The 19,216-nt window shown below is 39.2% G+C and overlaps 1 protein-coding gene across 1 annotated transcript in view; it reads left to right on the plus strand.

Annotated features, from left to right (window-relative positions):
- The first annotated feature begins 733 nt into the window (after nt 1-733).
- The window catches only part of TXNDC11 (thioredoxin domain containing 11), a 53,597-nt gene continuing 35,114 nt past the window's right edge, over nt 734-19,216 (plus strand). Inside the window, exons 1-5 of the mRNA XM_075179796.1 lie at nt 734-1,140; nt 3,285-3,501; nt 5,876-5,973; nt 9,981-10,110; nt 14,276-14,369. Of these exons, the coding sequence (XP_075035897.1) occupies nt 1,016-1,140; nt 3,285-3,501; nt 5,876-5,973; nt 9,981-10,110; nt 14,276-14,369 (664 nt within the window). The 5' untranslated portion in view covers nt 734-1,015. The remainder of the gene's footprint in view (nt 1,141-3,284; nt 3,502-5,875; nt 5,974-9,980; nt 10,111-14,275; nt 14,370-19,216) is intronic.

A 19,216-nucleotide genomic window follows, 5' to 3' on the forward strand; every position in this document is an offset into this window, starting at 1 on the left:
GCCCACAACAAGTGGGCCTGTGTGCTTTAAATGCCAGGGCTGATTTTTAGTCCCAGTCCGGCCCTGGTGCAAGGTCTCTTCGGAAGAGCTGTGATACACCTCGTGCAGATTTTTTTTTCACAGGAATTTCCTTCAGTTTTGCATGTGCCCCATAGAGGTGCGAGCAAAATTGAGAGGATATTTTTTTACCATATAAACGGTAACAATGCGCAGCCGCGATATTTCTCAGAACTTCGCACCCAATCGAATTCCACCCTGGTAGCCTAATGATGCTGGTGAATGGAGGAAGTGAAGGATCCAGCGAAGCTGGAGAGACTTCAGCTGGATCCCACTGAAAATGACAGATAACATGATCCAAAGAAAGCTTTACCTTGCTGCAAAAAGCTTTAGCCAGCTTAATAAATTGCAGAACTTTGCAGTTCCCATATTTATATTTGGGGATTAAAAATTAAATGTGTTATTGCAGGTGAAATCTTTGATTTCTTCTGCCATAAACCCTTCATAAATTGTGTGATTGCCATGTTACAGAGAAAACTGCTGTTTTCTCCATTTTAATGGCTCATCGCATTTTAATAAATAGACCCCTATTTCCCATTAGCGAAAAAATGACCACGATATGGGACATGTGACTGTAACATTGAAATACTCCATCTATGACTTGTCAGTGCGGACATTATTCACAGTTATTTACAAGTACAAGCTGTCATGTAACAATAATTACATGGCCTTCCCTAGCTGTCTTATAATACGAGACAATGAGGCTGCGGTCTGCTATAAGGATCTTGTGTGGCCGTGCAGCTGGATGCAGGAGGGGTTGGGTGACGGTGTCTGACAGCATCCCGGCTGCGGCCTGCCCCCTGCACAGCCACACGCCCCTCGCTTGACTGGGCCACGGAAGCAGTAAGACAGACGTGGCGGCGCCCAGTTCGCGCTGGTGACGGCCCCGGGGTGTGATGAGGAGAAGGTCCGTCCTGCCCCCAGCGGGCTCGGGCCGCCCATCAGCTCTATAAGCGGGATGCAGAGGCCGGGCTGGCTGCACGTTAAGCGGCTGCTCTGTCTGATGGGCCGGAGGCCTGAGCTACTGTGCGGGGCCATAGCGCTGAGCTGCGCCCTCATCGTTGCTCTCAGGTTCACCTGCAGGTAACTCCGGCCGCTTTACACCTATGCACCCTGTCATCAGTTACACTGTACCTGGCCATACAGCTGTCACTGGTCCTTCACTCGCTAGGAATAACTGCAAAGTGCACAGCTCTCTAATACAGACAATGTTATTTATATCATTGCATTCCTTATACAGTCCTATAATATCCTCTCACTGATAACTAGTGGTGACAGTGCTCACCTCTGTGTGTTAGAATTAAAATGACACACGTAACAATATTATATTGCCACTTCAAGTCAATATTAAAACATTTCTAATAAAATCCTATGATACGTTTATTTATTATTTCTAGTGTATCTAATGTTCTCTATCTGTTGTCAGTAAGTGTCATTTGAAATGACACTTCCTTTCAAAGCTGACATATTTCAGTGTAACAAGAAAATACAATAAATTGACTTGTTCATAAGTATGTATGCTGTTGCACACATAGATAAGATATATGGTATTTGCTCCTTACAGTTTTCTTTGCGGGTACATTTACCCTATTTACAGCTAAGCTCTAGTTTTTGTTAAACCAGACCGTTCCTGGCATGGGGTCTGTTTTTATTAATAACGGTATTATTATTTTTTTAAAGGTGCAGTATGGTCATTGTATGTTTATTTTTAGAACCATCTATCATGTGTTTACCTATATGCCAGTTTAGTTGAATTATGTGTTATTTGTAGGTGAGTGTATGAAGTATGCTGCGTTACAACAGACAGCACAAAGTGGTATTTGCACTATTGCTTTACAAAACATTCTCCCTCTCCAATCTGCCCTACAGATTTAATTGCCATTCATATGGACAGCACAAGCAGCAATGCATAGAGATGAATTGATCACTTACCTGTGTTTTACCCCAGTTTTCTCACTTTGCGTTCAGTTTGCAGTGCAAGGGGTAGACTGAAGGCAACAAAAACCAGTTACTCAGGATGAACTCTAAGTTGGACTGCTGTCGCTCAGCCCCAAAGAACAGTGGGATCTCTTTCTAGTTTGGCCTCATGGGGGCTGCCAAATTGTTTCGATATATCTGCTTGGTGCTCTGTTCAAGCGACTGAATCGTATGTGGGCATATTAGAGAGGTCGGCAGATGGGGGCACATACAAGCAGATAACGGTCATCTGCCAAAACTGTTGACAAGCTTAGCTAATAATGATCCAATTACTTTCATTCAGTAGAACTATTTGCTCATGGTTTTCACTTTTTACTGAAAAAATATGTAAGAATGAACTTTTCTTATGAGCGTTTCTCCCTTTTAGCTGTGTTTTCTTTGGAAGTAGTTGTAACACAATTCTGTAATAAAAAAAAAAGAAGCACGAATGGTATCATATTGGAGTAAGTGAGGTAGTAGTATAATAGATTTGGCTACTTACAATGATTGTTAAACATGAAGTTATTTATATAAGATTAAGAGTAATGTTTTTTTTAATCAACCAAACCAGGATATTTGCTGCAGGTCCACATCCTTCCATGACGCATTCTCTGCATTCACATTCCACCTATACTATATTCAGAAGCAAAAATTCAGATGCACCAAACCCTTAGAACACACATGTAGTATACTTCTGTGTTATTACACTTATAGTTGGTTCCCCTGTCCCTCATTGTAGCATAGTGAAGGGAGTCCTCCATAGTTACCTGATGCCTGCTACCAGACAGAGCCAATAGATAGAGCAGAGGCCTTTTGGTGCTGCAATGCCTTAATTACAAGCTATTCCACCAGCTAGCACAGTGATGGCTAACCCGTGACACTCCAGGTGTTGTGAAACTACAAGCCCCAGCATGCTTTGCCAGTAGATAACTAGCTTATAGCTGGCAAAGCATGCTAGGGCTTGTAGTTTCACAACACCTGGAGTGTCACAGGTTAGCCATCACTGAGCTAGCAGAATGGAAAGGGTCTGGTGTCTGGGGGCCCTCACCCTAGTTGGATAGCGATCCCCATCTAATCGGTGTTCTCAACACAATCGCAGTGAGACTTCCAGAGCACAGGAATAGAAAAAGATGTGTGTGAGTATCTGCCTGCTAGTTGGGGGAAAGTGGATGTCAACATTTTTTTGTTCGTGGTTGGAATTCTTCTGTATGTATAATTCACCTCCATTATTGGGCTTATGCTCTAATTGAATTGTACTATTTCTTTTTCAGCCGCGCTAAAGATGTCATCTTACCAGCAAAGCCGCCCGTGCACTTCTTCTCCAGCCATTCACCAGTGGTGGATCTCTTCCTTGGCCAGCTTGACTATGCAGAGCACATACGCCGGGACTCTGAGATAACCTTATATTTCCTGTACGCGCCCTGGTGCTCACAGTCCATTGCTGCAAGGATAGAGATCGAGCAAGTGGCTAATAAGCTTGCAGACCAGGTAAATAATGTTCGCTATAGCATACCCCATTATTATATAATATTATCTTAATGTTACAAGACATTTTACAGTGATTGTTAATTGAACAATACACTTTATATAGTATTTCACTTTAAATTGTTTAATTATCCAAATGTGCTTTACTAATAATATACTTTTGTTTGAAAGCATTCTTGCCAAGTGTTTTAAAGATTTGTCCATGGAAATATTTCAATGTAAATGTCCCTATTTCTCTCGATTGACCAACTGCACAATAAAGTTTTAATGTGAGATGCAGTTATTACCTTCTACAGTTACACTTTGGGCTTTAATATTTATTCAATATTTGTATAGTGAGTAAAATGCAACAAAGCATGTTATTAAATTCAGTAAACACAGCATTATGGGGATTGTAGTGCATCAAGGTCCTCTGAGAGTATCACGAGTCCCATGCTTGGATTCAGCTGCAGATTGTCCCTGAAAAGTATTTTAAAATGTTGGTAACTATGTAAAGCCTGTATGATTTGAAAAATAAGTATTAACATGTTGTTGTAATAAAATCCTAATTGCAATATAATGTTATTAATAGATATCCCAGTCTTGACATTTCAGTGGGTGCTGTTTTGTGATCCATAGCGAGATGTAATACTCTGCACATCACTGTTATTGCGTACAAGAGGGAATACTGAGTGCTACTCTTGGCAACTCAGTTTATTTGCACATTTCATCAATCCATATCATCCCTCTTTTTCCTGGCTTCCCATGTGATGATGCACCAGTGCTGTGTGGATGCTGTGATATGGGATTCTATGTTTCTCAGGAGCAGACTGAGCATACTCCTGCCAGTAGATTGGGCATCGCCCCTCTCCCTAGCAGAAATCTTCATACCTTAAAATTGCTGCAGAGAGGTCTGAGCATCAGGAAGAAAGAGGACGGGGCCAGCCTGGGCCAACCAGAGTGAGAGGGGTGTGGCTATGTAAAATAACCCCCCCCTCAAAAAAAATAAAAATTCTAGGTCTGCCCCTGGTTCACATTCATTAATATTAATGGATATTTAGAACTGCACAGAAGGTGGCTAATTGACATATCAAAAAGTGAATATAGAAGAAATTAGACAGTTGTAACACACGTAAATGTAACATATCATTGTTGTTCTTATTAAAATATTATTATGTTGAAACTGAAATATAGAATTCATTCCAGCTCTAACTATTTTTGTTAATATGGAATTTCATACATTTTAACTTTTTAACCCTTTATGTTTTAGCATGTAATAACCTTGTTTTGAGGTTGATGTAGTGCAAAATCCAAATTTTCCATAATTTATTATCATAGATATGTAAGGTGCCACAGTACTCTGCAGCGCTTTACAGTAGGGCAAACACTATATGCATAAAACATACAAGGTAGACAAAATAAATGCAGACATGAAAACAATGGAGGATCCTGCTCATTAGAGAGCTTACATTCTAAATAAAAGAGGGCATAGCTGAAACAAGAGAAGCAAGAGTGGAGATTGGGATAGTTGTGAGGGAGCGTAGTGTGAATAGTATTATTGAGGATAAGGTCACCTCTAAAAAAGAGATGTGTAAAGATTTGAAGGCTGTGGGAAAGTCTGATTGAGCGTAGTAGGGAATTCCATAAGTGGGCAGCAGCACAGGAGAAGTCTTGTAGGCAGGAGTGAGAGGTGGTTACCAGAGACGAGCCAAGGCGCAGGTCAGAGGTAGATCTAAGAGGGCTGGAGGGAGAGTATTTTGATTTGAGGTGTATGCAGGGGTAGTGTTGTTGAGGGCTTTGGGTGAGTAATTTGAATTTGATTCTGGAGGACACAGGGAGCCAAGGTAGAGGTTTGCAAAGTGGTGCAGCAGATGTGGAGCAATGAGAGAAGAAGATCAGTCTTGTTGCAGCATTTTAGATGGATTGAAGTGCGCATATATGGGTGTCAGGAATGCCAGATAGCAGGAGGTTGCAGTAGTCAAGACGGGAGATAATGAGAGAATGGGTAAGAGTTTTGGTAGCATGTTGAGTAAGAAGCCTGATTGCAGAGATCGAGAAAGGAATGAGAGGAGAGAATGTGAGACAGGTGTTTGTACACTAATTGCTCAAGTAGTTGGGAGGCAAAGGGGAGGAGAGAAATAGGGCGGTAGTTGGAGAGAGAGACTAGATCGAGAGATGGTTTCTATAGATTAGGTGAGATGAGCGCATGTTTAAAGGAGGATGGAAATGTCAGTGGAGAGAGACAGGTTGAAGAGGTGAGTGACAAGTGCAGAAGAAAATAACCATGTCCTTGTTTGCTTACTGTATTTGTTGCCTGTTTTTTATCCAGTTTTATACTTTGATAAAAAAGTGTATAGGAAAACTTCAGGCTATCTGTATAATGTATTTTTTTCCCTAGGTACTTTTTGTGGCTGTTAATTGCTGGTGGCACCAGGGCAGGTGCAGGAAACAAAGAAGTTTCTTCTATTTCCCTGTGATTAACCTATATCATAAGAGGTAATTGGTGAAATACAGCGACACGTACACTGGATAAAGCAGATGGTTTAGTTTCCAGAATCTGATAACCATGCTTTAACCTCTTTGACTTCCAGGTGAACTCCGTTATTGTACTGTGGTTTTGAAAATGTTAAGATATTGCAAAGGCTTTGAAAACCACACTAATCAAATACAGAAAGATTGGAGGGTGATAAGAAAGTCTAGGGGATAAACTTATCAAGCTGTTGGTTTGAAAAATTGGAGGTGTTGGTATAGCAACAAATCAGATTCTAGTTACTTATTTAGTGCATTCAACAAAATGACAGCTAGAATCTGATTGGTTGCTATCGGCAATATCTCCACTTTTTCAAACCTGCAGCTTGATAAATGTCCCCTCAGAAGTCTGTTTTTTGGCTAGATATACAATTACAAATTGAGACAGATGCATGTCAGTCAGTATGTAGGTGCAGCCACTTCTCACTCCTGCATGGTTGCTGCATCCAACCTGGACATGAATCCTCCCAGTCCAGCCAGCAGTTACATTCTGCATTGGACTATTATCGAAGCATCTTTTTGTTATAAATCTTCATTTCTTGCTCCTCTACATGTCCTACATTTTTAAAGTGAGCAGAGGTAGAACAAAATTTCGGATTTCACAGCAGCTCAGGTGGATGGTGTACTCATCTTGTGGCCTGTGGGACACGTGCGGGTTCCATAATGTGAGAAGAGGTAAGCAGGAAGCCAGAGGTCCAGAGTTTGGGGAATAGGCAGCTTACTGCAACAGCTGGAGGAGCCCAACAGTGATGTGAGGCTCCTGTCAATGTAATGCAGGAAGATTGTGGTGGTAAAAATGCACTTCTGCATGATGCTAAGCACTGGAGAGTATGTAAGTGCTACCTGAAACTGGAAGAATGCATGTTGGTAATACGTTCAACATTTCTTCACTGCACAATGCCATATTTCTGTGACAAAATCAAAATTGTTTTGATATGTTGTAGAGGATGGTGAGTTGTATTTTTAATTTTGTTTCTTTGTATATTAAAATTTTTTTTTTCTTTTTTGTTTAAATCTGTCTAATCCACAAAAGTTTACCCACACAATTTGATAAAGCTATAAGAATATACTAGAGTATTCAGTGTACCAGCGTCACAAGCTGTAAGTGTATGGGATAGAGGGGATAGTACTAGTGTCGGCTGGATAAAAGTTTGGGTATATGTGACCTGTGTAGCACCATTATGTGCCAGATTGGGGATCTGGAGATGAGACATTTATTTAAGGTTGGCTTTTGTTTTGTTTTTGTCTTATATCCCCATTTATTTTATATTGTCTAAGATGAATGTTCTGGTTGCTGACATGTCAGGAGAGCTGTCTTTGCATCAGATTTTATAGGGCCAGTGCAAGACTTTACATGTAATCAGGCCCTCTCAGAGGTTCATAGAGGCTCAGAGAAACCCAAATTAAGAGGCCCCCCCATCCCCTCTTTCTTAAAAAATAAATAAACATAAATGTATCTTAAATTGATTTTAATGCTTAACTTTATTAAAATGTACAAATAAAATACGTTGTACATATACTGAAGTCCTGGATTATTGGAGATTTCAAATTACATGCAGCAGTCAATTTGAAAAATCCAACTTTCGTGCCACGTCACCGTTGGTATTGAGCATGGCCAGCCCATTCGCTCTTGTCCCATAGTTGAGCGATTATAATGTTTTATGTTCTTCAGCGCACTGAATGTTCATTCTCCAGAAGCAACAGATGCTGGCAAAATATGCTGTTGCTCACGTAATAATGTTATTTTTTAAAATGTATTAATAAAAACGAAACCTGTTGGATCTATACAAGTATGAGCATTGTAGTAATAAAAAAATAAAATGATGAAATTAACTTACCTAACACACTAATTCTGCAATTTCTCGAGTAAAGTATTAGTGGCAAATGAGAGCAGATCTGGCGCTATCTTCTGCTCCACACGTCCGGTAACCATAGTGATATCTTATAATAGTGTTTAATCATTTACATTCTCCAACTAAGACTATCTATCAATCCTAGCCAACACTTATGATACTACCCAAGTAAATTCTGTATTGCCTGGTTTCGCCACCAGGGTGCTGTATGCTGTGGCCAACAGATGTGCCTGGCTCACATTTTAATGGAGATCTGGGGCTAGATTAACTAAACTGCGGGTTTGAAAAAGTGGAGATGTTGCCTATAACAACCAATCAGATTCTAGCTTTCATTTATTTAGTGCACTCTGCAAAATGACAGCTAGAATCTGATTGGTTGCTATAGGCAACATCTCTACTATTTCAAACTCGCAGTTTAGTAAATATACCCCCTAGTGTGCTTCCGGACACGTAGTTGCCACTTAGGCACGTATGTCCAATGTGCCCCTGGTCACATGGTCCTCAGTGCACATGGTAGGAAATCGTAATTGTTCTACATGTCAACGCATGCTGTACCAGGTGAGTGTTAATTTGTAAATAAATAAGTTTATAAAACATCTAAAATAAATATGGTTAAAAAAAAGCTTATGAATCAAAGTGATATATATATATATATATATATATATATATATATATATATATATATGTGTGTGTGTGTATATATAATCCTAACCATTACACTTTTTTAATATCGCACGCATACTATTCAAATCTGTAAATTCTCTCATACTGTTTACTAATTAATTTCAGTCCCTGCCCTAATGGAGCTTACAATCTAACTACCACAAAAAAACAGACCAAACCTCCAATAAAGTACACATATTTTGGTATCCCTGAAATGCTGGAAGTCAGACTCCAATATAGGAGAGTAGATAAGGAAAGAATCGCAAAAGTATATTTACTGGTCTATGGTACAAATTAAAGTTGAGTGCGGCCAAAAATAAAACAACTCTTGTTGTTCATTTCAAAACTGCTAGCAGTTTCTGTAAGCCATCTGTCAGTTTCCATCGTTAAATGCAAATACAATTTTGTGCTACGTGGATTAACAGTATAGAAACGCAAACAGTCCCTAATGGTTGCAGCAGTGTCGTACTGGGACCATATTCAAATCACCAGTAACTACCTTTTCTTATCTCAGAAACTTTAGTTTCCCTCCCTGTAGATTGTTATAACCAAACAATAACCTAGATATCCTGTATAACTACAAAACTAATCTGTAAACATTCAGCTGTGATGTGAGTGAGTAATAATCAAATTACCTTTCTCCATTGTGTTTACTTTATATTTATAAACCGTGCTTTTAAAGCAGTATGTCTACTGCTTCGTTCTGAGGAGAAAGTCCTATATCCTAGAGCCACGCAATAGCTCGGAGAACAGCTGTAATGAAAAACTGCTCCTATGTGCTCTATGGTCAATATCTATATATCCTTTTAGATAGTGATCGGAGGGGACAGCAGTAAGATGCAGTGAGGGATCCCATGATCCCTATACCGCAGTGTTTTCCCCATAAGGTCAGAGCTGAAAAATTACACATGTGTAATGTACATCAGCTCAGGCTGGCGTACATTACCTTGTGTAACTGCCTTTTTGGAACTTATTAATTTGGGATATATAGCAGTGCCCATAGATCTCTATGGGGACTGCTCTGGATTTAGAAAAAAACCTGATATCTGCTGCGATGCACTCTTAATAAATGTGCCCAGTACTTACATGTGCGTCGGCCCCCCGAAAAAGGCTGTTTTCTGGGGAATTTATTACAAAAATAATAATAAATAGATGTTGTGAAAGGAAGTCTCCCCATACCAGCTATCTGCTTGTAGTTACACCTGGAGCGCTATCCATTGTCCAGGCCTGGCCTACTGAATGTAAAGGCTTTCTCATTTAGCTGGAAACTCTAATCTCTTGTTTGGAGGGAAAGAAGTGCCTTGAATACTTAACGTAATACAACAGTTTGTGGGTTTATACTTCTAAATTTGATTCCTTAGTCCTTACATAATTTAGAAATATCTTGTTTAAAGTTATATTTTACTTTGTAAATCTTATGCTACTTTCTCCCTCAATGTGTATAGTGTTTTCTTGCAGTTTTGGACCTATTGAATATAAAGGGCCATTGACAGCAGGATATATAGAAAAGTTTATACGACGAGTGATGAGTCCCATTTCATATATTGCCTCTGTGGAAAGACTAAAGGATTTCTTATCCAGCTATGAGGTATGGAAGGTTTCTATTGTATTTATTGTTCTTATATAGCTATGTAAATTGATTGCCCAGAAGTCTGTTCTTCTTTTGCAGTGTTTGTATTGTTTGCTAATTGTCCCTAGGCAGCATAGCTTACTCTCTTCATTTTAGTGAGTTTTTTCTATTGCTCTTAATAACCCATTCTAAGTGGATGTTGTGTCATCAGCTTTTATCCTGCTCTCAAAATTCATTGAGTGGGGTTTTGATTTAAAAGTGAAGTCATGTAAATCGCTTTGGTATATGAGCCCAGACTGGGAAACTCCATGCCTTTTATGTCTGTGTAGGAATAATCTAACTCCACTTGTAAAGACATGTGCGTATCTATTAAACCATACAAGTGTTTTTTGTTTTTTTTGTAATATATTTTATTAGCGTTTCACAAAGGTATGCAAATACGAAGCTACATTACGTTAAACAACTGCAATAAGGAGTGTAAAGGAAAAGACGAAAAATGTGTGGGGGGGGGGGGGACGACACAAGGGGCAGGGTGAAGTTTTTGTGCATTTATAGACTGCATAAGAACCCCGTCCAGTAACCAGAGTAAGGCTGGGTACACGCTACAGTTTGCAGCCGATTGTTGGGCCAATCACCCGATAAAGGACTGTTCGGTATTGCATTAGTGTGTGCACTTCAACGATGAAGGATCATCATTCCAAAGCTCATCGTATCGTTTCATTTGATTTTTTTTTTTTAAACCGGACTAAAAATCTCGTTCAACGATGGAACGATGTTGTTCCAATTCTGCAGTGTGTATGCGCTCACGGTCAGGATCTCCAGAGAGACTAGTCATGATCTTTGCAGCCGACAGTTATGACAGACGAAGAGCACAGATCTGAGGGTAAAACGCGTATAGTGTGTACACATGAATCGGCAGCTGATCGTGACTTTTTTTTTTTTTCCATCTGGAAAAAAGTGCCTATGAGAATTGTGTAATGTAGGTAGTTCATCATCATCATCATCATTTATTTATATAGCGCCGCTAATTCCGCAGCTCTGTACAGAGAACTCGCTCACATCAGTTCCTGCCCCATTGGAGCTTACAGTCTCAATTCCCTAATATAGACACACACTCACAGACAGACAAACACAGACAGAGAGGGACAGACTAGGGTCAATTTTGGTAGCAGCCAATTAACCTACCAGTATGTTTTTGGAGTGTGGGAGGAAACCGGAGCACCCGGAGGAAACCCACGCAAACACAGGGATAACATACAAACTCCTCACAGATAAGGCCATGGTCAGTTGATGGTTTTGCTGCATTCATTAAAGGTGGTTTTATATTTGTGGTATGATTTCTTTACAGCCAGTTGACTGAAGATGAAACCATCATGAATTTGGTTGAATAATTATAGCTCTCTGAAGTTGGTACTTTGTAATATGTTTCATTTTAGCTCATTTGAACTGAAATATTTTTTTTTTTATTTGAAGGGAAAAAGTGTCAAATTTATAATCTTTCTTTAGTCAAAATATTAACTTTAAAAATGACTAACTTTTATCCATACCAATGAAGAGCGACTATAAATGTGACATGGTAGTTTGGCATAAGATCCTCAGTTAAACCTGTACTTCTACAGATGTGGTGTTAAAACTGCTGCTCTATGTAAATTAGACTTAATGAAATCAGAACAAAATCTTGCAAAACAAATTTGAAACCGTGTACGTTGTTCGTTGTTAGTACAGTTCCTGTGTGTTGAGAAAACAATTTAATTTCAGGTTTTTTCATAATCTTAAATCTTATGTTTCCCATATAGGACAACTGATAAGTAATTTATTAGCACTGTTTTTGCTGTCCATGACACTTTAGACTTGTCATAGGGTGTACAAGGAGTCCAAATCATGCAGCACTTATAGCCCCATATTATACAACCTCCAGGGATCACATATTATATAACCATATTGCCCTCATATTGGTGATACTAGCCTTTCTGCTGTCTCATGCGAAGTGTGGTCATAGTGCCCAGAAATATACTCTTCATTCGTATTATGTTATTAATATGCTGAGCTGTAATGCCCAATGATATACACTTATTCGCCCACAGCCAACAACGTCTGTGTTCTGGTTGCTTCCTTCTCCCCTCCTCTGGATTAAAGTGCTTTCGCCAGAAGCAATTCTGGATGTACGCTGCTGGATTCTAATTGGTCGCTTGTATCCTGTGGGGTGCAGCACTAAAGTTGACTCATTCATGAAAATTTTAAATAATAAGATAGCCTCTTGCAAGTGAATTGCCTACAGTGGGTAGTTCCACTGCTGCAGTGAGTTACCATATGTTTTTCTAAACTCTATGTGCTCTCTATATAGTTTTGTAGCTCTATAAGTGTCACTTAAATTGTAAGGGATGAATGTGAAACACTGGGCTTGTCTCATAGGTCTGTTGATTTGTAAACTACTACTTTGCTGTAGCAATAATTCTCAAAATAAAGTCAAATGCAAGAGGTCATGATAAAGAAACTCCAACTTCTATACTCCTATTTAAAATAAAATGAAATGCTGGCCAATGTCTGTTGCTAACTATACCGTTCTTCCAATAATACAGAATTGTGGGATATTAGAATAGGAAATGTGTGATTTAAAATAAGTACTGGAATAGGGGAGAATGTATAATGCATTGGTGACCTTTCTGAACACACACATCCTAATAAGGGAAATACATTTGTAGTATTGTTAAAGGTCAGCTTTTATGTAAAGGTTAACACATAGGAGTATAACCGTGCTGTGTACAAGATGCCTCTTATGTGTGCAGGTAAAATAAAGCTAAGTAGGACTGAATGGTGACTGTACTAAAAGCATAGTGCGTGTTTGCATAGTGCATGCTTGCTTTGTCCTGCAAGCGTGTTTAGTATTTTTCTTAACAGCAGGTGGTGCAAGTGTCACTAAATTAATAGAATAATGTATCATTTTGTATCTGTTTCCTAAAAAAAAAAAAATACACCAAAATACCACAATCACAACTGCTTGGTTTGTCTTATGATCTCACAGGAAATACATGTTGTGCTTTTTCTTATGTTTGTTCTATATATGTTCTCAAGATAATTTGTTTTATTTATTATATTGCATCTTTTATCTTTTTTATACAATGTATGTATATATATATATTTATATTTATATAATATATATATTTTTTAAAATCTGTATGCAACTGTTCACCTAGGAGGGAATGAGTGCATAAATTGTACTCTCTCTCTATGCTAATGCCTCGCAGCAGGAGAGTCATGAAGTATGGGCAGCACTGTGGCTTAGGGGTTAGCACTTCTGCCTCACAGCAGTAGGGTCATTAGTTTGATTCCCGACCATGGCCTTATCTGTGTGGAGTTTATATGTTCTCCTTGTATTTGCATGCGTTTCCTCTGGGTGCTCAGGCTTCCTCCCACACTCCAAAAACATACTGGTAGTTTACTTGGCTGCTATTAAATTGATCTTAGTCTCTTTCTGTGTGTGTGTGTGTGTGTGTGTGTGTGTGTGTGTGTTAGGTAATTTAGATTGTAAACTCCAATGGGGCAGGGACTGATGTGAGCGAGCTCTCTGTACAGCGCTGCAGAATTAATGGTGCTATATAAATAGCTGATGATTGTGATGAAAGAATCTGGCCTTGGAGAGCTTAGCTCAGTCTGAAGTTTGACTTTGCCCTGGAGAGAGCATGTAAAATAACATCCTGTGACAAGAACTCTGTACCCAGATTTTAAGCAAGGGCAGATGAAACCCGTCTTTTTATAAATGCACATCGCACAAGGCACTGTGTAATAGAACACTGTCAAACTTGGTACCTGGTTCTCTTTAATAATAAACATGAAACTTTACATTTTGTAATAAATATTTGACATATTTAAATGATTATATGTTTACTTGTATACTGTTCTCTACATAATTCTTCAAATACAGATATTAATCCATTCAATTTTTAGTTAGTATGTTGGAATAAGTGCATACCTTGCTGGCCTGAAATACACACGGGCAATGCTAAAGTAGAAGCTACATATATTATACATAGAGTAAAAGCGCTACGCAATTTGCTGGCGCTATATAAATAAATGTTGATGATGATAGAGTATAAGAAGAGGAAACAAAATAAACACTATAAATACTATGGTATTTGTCCGATGTATCTTCTTTGTATTATGTTCTTTTTTTTTTTTCTTGCAGCCTGGTGTCCTGGGATTTTTCGAGTTCAATGCCTCCCCTCAACCTCCAGGCTATTTGACCTTCTTCAGCTCTGCACTGCACTCATTACAAAAAGGTAGACACATACACTCTATACTACGAACATGGTTTTGTTCCTTCTATTTGGGTAATATTTAAAAAAAATAAAAATAAATATATATATATATATTAATATTAACATTAACATTAACCCGTGCATGATACTCATGCAATCTAGTCAAATCAGGCTACTTAAGGTGTTAAAAAGGATCTTGTCATGCATTTGGGCCATAGCCCAGGCCTCAACCACCAACCACTCCCCACTGTCACCCCCGGCAACCACCAACCACTCCCCACTGTCACCCCCGGCAACCACCAACCACTCCCAACTGTCACTTCTCCTTCAAGAAATATATATATATTTTTTTTAAATCTTTATAAACACTTTTAACAATTAACAAATTAAATTAACAAATTAAAAACATCTTAGTATACCAAATTTCAGCCCTTTCTGAATTTTTTTTCCACACACACTAAGAATTTAGTAGGTCAGTGTATAACTCCGCCCAGCAGGTGGCGCTGCAGCTTGGTTTTATTTTTTCCACACACAGACAAACTAACACACGCCACTAGACATTTATATTATAATAAATTTATATATATATATATATATATATATATATATATATATATATAATATTATATTATTAGTGCGTACGTGTATATATATTAGGTAGAGAGTTTTGTTCCAGATCCCCAGACACAACGTTCAGTACAGAACACTGTGTAAGTGCAGCAAGTTCCGCACACTGATTTATGTAATGCTAACAAGTGACATAACAATGGTTAAAGGTAATGATAACCCTGGACTGCATCTTGATATTTTCACGACTGAGCGATACATTCCAGGATTGAATATTAGTCATTAGTCATGTGATAGTCTTGCATTCTATGCTCTTCGGCAAACTGCTCCCAATTCTCCAGCCACATGGAATAAACAAAGGGCTACTGTCTGGCTAAAATATATGATTGGTGCAGCAAGATGCTGGGGAGGAGGGGCCAAGCAGCTGCTTACCTTGCTTATTGTCTCTGACAATAACATTGTCATACACCGACCCTGCAATCATATCTAACCCTGGATCTTGGCCTATATAGGTCACTTGTATATGATAAGTGACTTATCCTATGCCTCAGAACTGTTGATGGGTACAGCATATTATCTTATTGGTGTATATGTTGTAAAACCAAGTGTTGATTTAGTGATAAAGTATTATGACCCTTTAATGTTTAATATATACAGGGGAGAAATCAATTCTGCTGCGAGTAACGCGGCGCTAAATCTATTACCGTTAATACGGTAATTTTAACCCTGATTTCTGCTTGCGGCTCCCTGAGCTGCAGGCAAAAACCAGCGTTAAAGATTACTGTATTAACGGTGGTAATGCGCTATTTTACTGTAATATCGGTAATAGTGCGCAGGCCGCGTTTTTTTCGGCAGTAACGCAGCCAATTGAATTTCCCCCACAGTGTGAAAATTTATCTTTGACATATATATTTATGTGTAGGTGATGTTTGGCTTTGTGTAACCATGAATTCTGCACTGTAGCAAGGAGTTACTTTTGTGTTTAATCATTAGCTGGTTTATTATGTGTGTGTGTGTGTGTGTGTGTGTGTTTGTGCATTTCCTGTCTTTTTTGTGCTTCTATTAGGTCGCAGTAAGATTATTATTATTTTAAGGCTCCCTTTTGGGATAATAAATGACAAGTAGAAAATGTCAGTGGCAGCAGTCAGCGGGTGGCTGTTAAACTCCAGTGTTTCTCTCCCTCTGATGCTCAGGATGTGATGATCTCATGTAGAAAAATAATCACCAGGTGTGAGATGCCGGAAGGGGGGGGGGGGGATGGGGGTGAGGTTTGAAGAAGCCATGTTAAAGATATGATTTTGCTGTGTAGTTTGCTAAGCAACAGGCAAATAGACATTGTAAAATGCAGTTTATTTGCTGTCCTCAACCCAAATTAGTCAGCCCTTCTACAGCTCCTTCCAATGGAAATGTAAAAACATGTTGGGTTCAATTGGCAAGTATGGATTTTACAATGCCTGTAGTGTCGTCTATTCACAAAAACTAACTTATACCTGTTTGTCTCTCTGTTCCACGATTTACACTCGCGCACAAACCCCGTCTTGGTCACACAGATACTTTGGGATGCCTGGTTATCCCCCATGCCATGGCTAAAAAGCATACTGCAGTAACAGTGATATTCTATTCCATGCCTTCACCTCCTACTCAAGTCCGTTGGGGACTCAACAAATCTTTCCTCCTAAAAACAAACGTAACCTTGGAGATTGAGAAGGCACTTGTCAAGTGTTGCACACAAATCCCTTATCTTCCCCAAAGGCTCACAACGCGGACATTTTATAAGCTTGGCAAATGCCCCAAAAAACAGTAATGTGTTCAAGTCCCCGAACAATAACACATTAGAGGCACCCTAAGCACTCTGCTTTTGTTGGCTACAGCAGCCAGATCTCTGCATGGTTACAACAGAGGGCCATCTTTCCGAGAGGAATAAATGCACTCTACCATAATCCCACTTCTGCCATCCTGACCAATGTCATTGTCTTCCCGATGTTCGAGATTCGCAACTGCACCACATGGGGATGCCTACTCTCAATAATTACGCTCCTGATGGAGCATTTTGCAAACCCTGAAGTCTCGTTATACACAGATAAGTGGTAGAAGTGGGCTGGTATACGTTGGTATGCCATACCACCAATTCTCTTACTGTCTTCATTGTAAAACTATCAAAGTCTATTCGCTTACATTTTCCATATCGCCACTTCTGCATATCCCATTCAACCACTGAAACAGGTGATATTTGTCTTACACTGACATACCCCGTTATTTCCATATCTAACATAGGCTATGAGAGATGCTCCCTTGGTGAGGTCTCGAAGAAGACCTGAGATTTTAGACCTTAATCTGCCCTCGCCTCTAAAGGAGATCACAGTAAATTTGACATTTTAGCTGCCAAACTGTAGGCTTAAATACCTTGGGTTCTTTCTCACAAGACATTATGAACCACTGTACAGGCAAACTACACAGTCCTCTTTAGATCTGACAGCAGATCTCCACTGCTGCAGTTTACTTCATCTCATGGGTTGGGTGCACCGATACAGTAAAAGTGAATACCCGTCCAAGACTTTTTTTTGTTTTCCGTTTTCCAAGTCCTTTCTGTTGATATGACAGGAAATGTTTGATTGTTTGGGACTGTATAAATACTTACAATTAAAACACCTGTATAATATATACTTCATAGGCTTCACATTCCCACAAAGTGCCACATTTGAAGGACTGTGTTGGTGGAGAGCCTCCACTAGAGGCCAGCTATATCCACCATATACAGATTACTGCTAACCACTGGCATAGACCCCAAGGACCTCCAAAAAATTCCCTACATCCGGAAGAATGGTTGGCTGTAAGAGCTAATGTAGCATCAAGCTCTATATGAGTATCAGGGAAAAGCCACTAAAGTATTCTCTATCTTTTATCTCTTAAATAATTAAAGACTCTTTCTCTCCTAGTAGTAGAGCCTACTGTGATGATAGAGTATTCCCCTTCCTTTGGCATTGTTCATGTTTTACTTTCTGACACCAATGAATCAATTACAATGAAGCAATTACAGTAGGAATCAACTGCAAAGTGTATGAGGATGTTCCTGAGGCAACTAATTCAATCTCCCCCATATCTCACAATACAAAAAATGATAAAGTGCATATATATATATATATATATATATATATAGGGTTTTTGAGCGCCTCTTCATTTTTACCATGCAGTATATAATACATACATTATAATGTTACATTACATTTGACACTCCATGGTCACATTATGCCTCCCCCACGGCCACCACATTACACCACCCCTACAGCCTCATCATAACCCCCCCACCCCTTAGACACATCATACACCCTCCCCTCAGCCCAGCATACTTACCTAAGCTGAACTGGAACTCGGTATGCAGGCAGAGCTGAAGCTCTTACTCCTTGTTCCCCAGGCTGCTAGGACAGTGTGTTATGTCACACACTGTCCCAACTGTCTGCTTGTTCCACCCACTGGAGATTTTTTTATTTTTTTACAAGACTGTGTGGGGCCAGGTCCCCCCAGGCAGGCCGGGACCCGGTTATTTGTACTTGGGTCACGTGTCCGCCATCAGCATTGTGTGTAATTAAACCATTACAGTTTGTTTAGAAATAGATTTGATTAAATGTAAAACTACATATTGAGCAAAAACTAAATAACTGAGCTCTCATAATATTTGGTAAAACATTTCTGGGAGACTACTGTTTTTATTTCATACTTTAACTCTAGATCCATTATGAGTGTTAATTTAAAAGGGATTTTTCACAAGCTCTCCCAGAACCTGGTCCAGACTAAACATGATGAGGGAATGTTCCCTATACAGTTGGGATCCATCTATAACTACTTTATGGTATCTCTTTCCATTCTTAGTTTATTATTATCGGTCCTATTTATCAAACAAAATCCCCCTGTTAAATCCCTGAAAACTGATGTTTTCGGGGATTAACCACAAAAATGTAATTTACCATTATGGCATCACAGCTGATATTATAGATATCTTCTGCTTTGCATCTCTCTTCGTTTTACTGAGCACTCCCCATAACAGTGTATGGGGAGTGCTCAGTAACGCTATTTATCAATAATAATCTTTGTTTGTACGCCAACTGAAGCTGGCGTACATGAACATAATTGAAAAGTTTCACTGAAGACAGCTCTGCTCCGAAGAGCAGAGCTGCACAGCGCATGTGTGGGGGGATCATGTGATCCATCCCGGTCACATGCTAGTTTGTCTTTTTTGTTTTACACTAACTTGCTCATGCACAAGTTTTGCGATCGCCGTATGCGCACAAGGATTACAAAGAAGC

The sequence above is a fragment of the Mixophyes fleayi genome, chromosome 7 (genome assembly GCF_038048845.1).
Source record: "Mixophyes fleayi isolate aMixFle1 chromosome 7, aMixFle1.hap1, whole genome shotgun sequence".
Classification (NCBI taxonomy): Eukaryota; Metazoa; Chordata; class Amphibia; order Anura; family Limnodynastidae; genus Mixophyes; species Mixophyes fleayi.